A 1,729-nucleotide genomic window follows, 5' to 3' on the forward strand; every position below is an offset into this window, starting at 1 on the left:
TGACGTATTGGTCATCTGACTGATGAGCGGTAGATAGACAATTATTATAATTATTTGAAAATTGAACATATTCCTTGGTTTGTGTGTTCTTTATTTTTTAATCTAAAAGGGTAAAGAATTCTTTTTTGGCAACGTCCGAAGTAAAATGATATGACGTAGGTAGTCACCTGACCGATGACGTGTCCACGTGACCAATGACGTAAATTCATCTGCTAAAACGCACATGTAAGTTAGTCACCGGCGAACATTGGAGGACCGCAAACGTAACGCCTAAAACATTTAACAGTTGACTGGCTTGAGATCTTTTAGAGGTAAGTAAAGTTATTGATGTTCTTTTTTTATATTGCTTCTCCTTAGTAAACTTTGTTTTAAGTCAACCGAGTTCTGCTTTATAGCGACAATGTTGTCTTCCCGGTTGATCGTACTTTATTATTAGGGTCGAATAAAAGTAATTCAAATTTTCTTTATATTTTTACTGTTCACAAAAATATAACCTCTCAATGAAGATAAATCGCATTTATCGTCAACTGATTTTCTCAGCTACGTTTTCATGTCTGCTTCTCTTGCTGGAAATTGACCAGTTTTCAAATTATAATAGTTGTGGACGGGAAGAGATTTTGTAAGCACCGCTTAATTGCATAACTAGTAACCGAGCTCCCCCTGCCGGTGGAATATGTAGTACTGTTATGCCCCACAGGCACTCATAATTTAGATTTTTTAAATAATATGTGTGCTTGTCTGCCTTTCATTTACATAGACAGAATGCCTGGAGATGTGAATAAAGGGAAGAAGGCCTTTGTACAAAAGTGTGCGCAGTGTCACACTGTGGACAATGGAGGGAAGCACAAGGTCGGCCCGAACCTTTGGGGTTTATTTGGTCGCAAAACAGGCCAGGCAGAAGGCTACAGTTATACGGATGCAAACAAAAGTAAAGGTAGGAAACTGTTAATGTGTCTAATGATGATGATGGCAAATTCTAGATAGTTCTTTGGTAGAGAGAACCCTTCTCTTGGATTTCAGGCATTGTCTGGGATGAGAACACACTTAATGTCTACTTGGAGAATCCCAAAAAGTACATTCCCGGAACAAAGATGATCTTTGCTGGCATTAAAAAGAAGAATGAGCGTGCTGACCTTATAGAATATCTTAAATCTGCAACTTCATAAAAAAAACAAGCAAATGCAATAGGTAGTTGTTTTTTGCATGATGTCTTTCTTGTAAAAGGTAGAATAGGTTATGACCGGTTCCTTTTTATATATACGCATATAACTTATTAATTCAAATGCTGTATTGTATTGTTTTGTTTGTAACAGACTGTTTTTTTTTTTTACATTGAATAAAACACTTCACAAAATACATTGTCCAAGTGTCATGTCCGATTCTTCTTTTTTTTTCTTAAAGTAGTTTCAAAGTATGTTTTGTTATGACCATACTAACACTTGAATGTTTTTTTCCTTCAGATTTTGATTCCAAACAAACTCAGCTTTGCAGGTGAAGTATACATTTTTCATATTCTACTTTGTCGAGTCTATTTCTGATAGCATAAAATAATTTTAATAAGTAAAACTTGTCCATGCAGTGGATTCCACACAGAAAATGTATCATATATGTTTATCATAGATGTTAATTTGAAATTTATGAATACTGTGTACATGCTCTTGTAGTTGACCACAGTTTGTCAAATAGCTCCCTCTAGTGTTCACAAAGGCAGTTGCACAAAGCCAAAGGA

At 35.5% G+C, this 1,729-nt stretch overlaps 1 protein-coding gene across 1 annotated transcript; it reads left to right on the forward strand.

Annotated features, from left to right (window-relative positions):
* The first annotated feature begins 61 nt into the window (after positions 1-61).
* On the forward strand, positions 62-1,361 carry LOC144086732 (cytochrome c-like). Its single transcript, XM_077616795.1, has 3 exons — positions 62-311; positions 758-934; positions 1,021-1,361. The coding sequence occupies exons 2-3, from the start codon at positions 763-765 to the stop codon at positions 1,164-1,166; spliced, it is 318 nt and encodes a 105-aa protein (XP_077472921.1). The 5' UTR covers positions 62-311; positions 758-762; the 3' UTR covers positions 1,167-1,361.
* The last annotated feature ends 368 nt before the right edge of the window (positions 1,362-1,729 follow it).

Source organism: Stigmatopora argus, chromosome 13, assembly GCF_051989625.1.
Source record: "Stigmatopora argus isolate UIUO_Sarg chromosome 13, RoL_Sarg_1.0, whole genome shotgun sequence".
Taxonomy (NCBI): domain Eukaryota; kingdom Metazoa; phylum Chordata; class Actinopteri; order Syngnathiformes; family Syngnathidae; genus Stigmatopora; species Stigmatopora argus.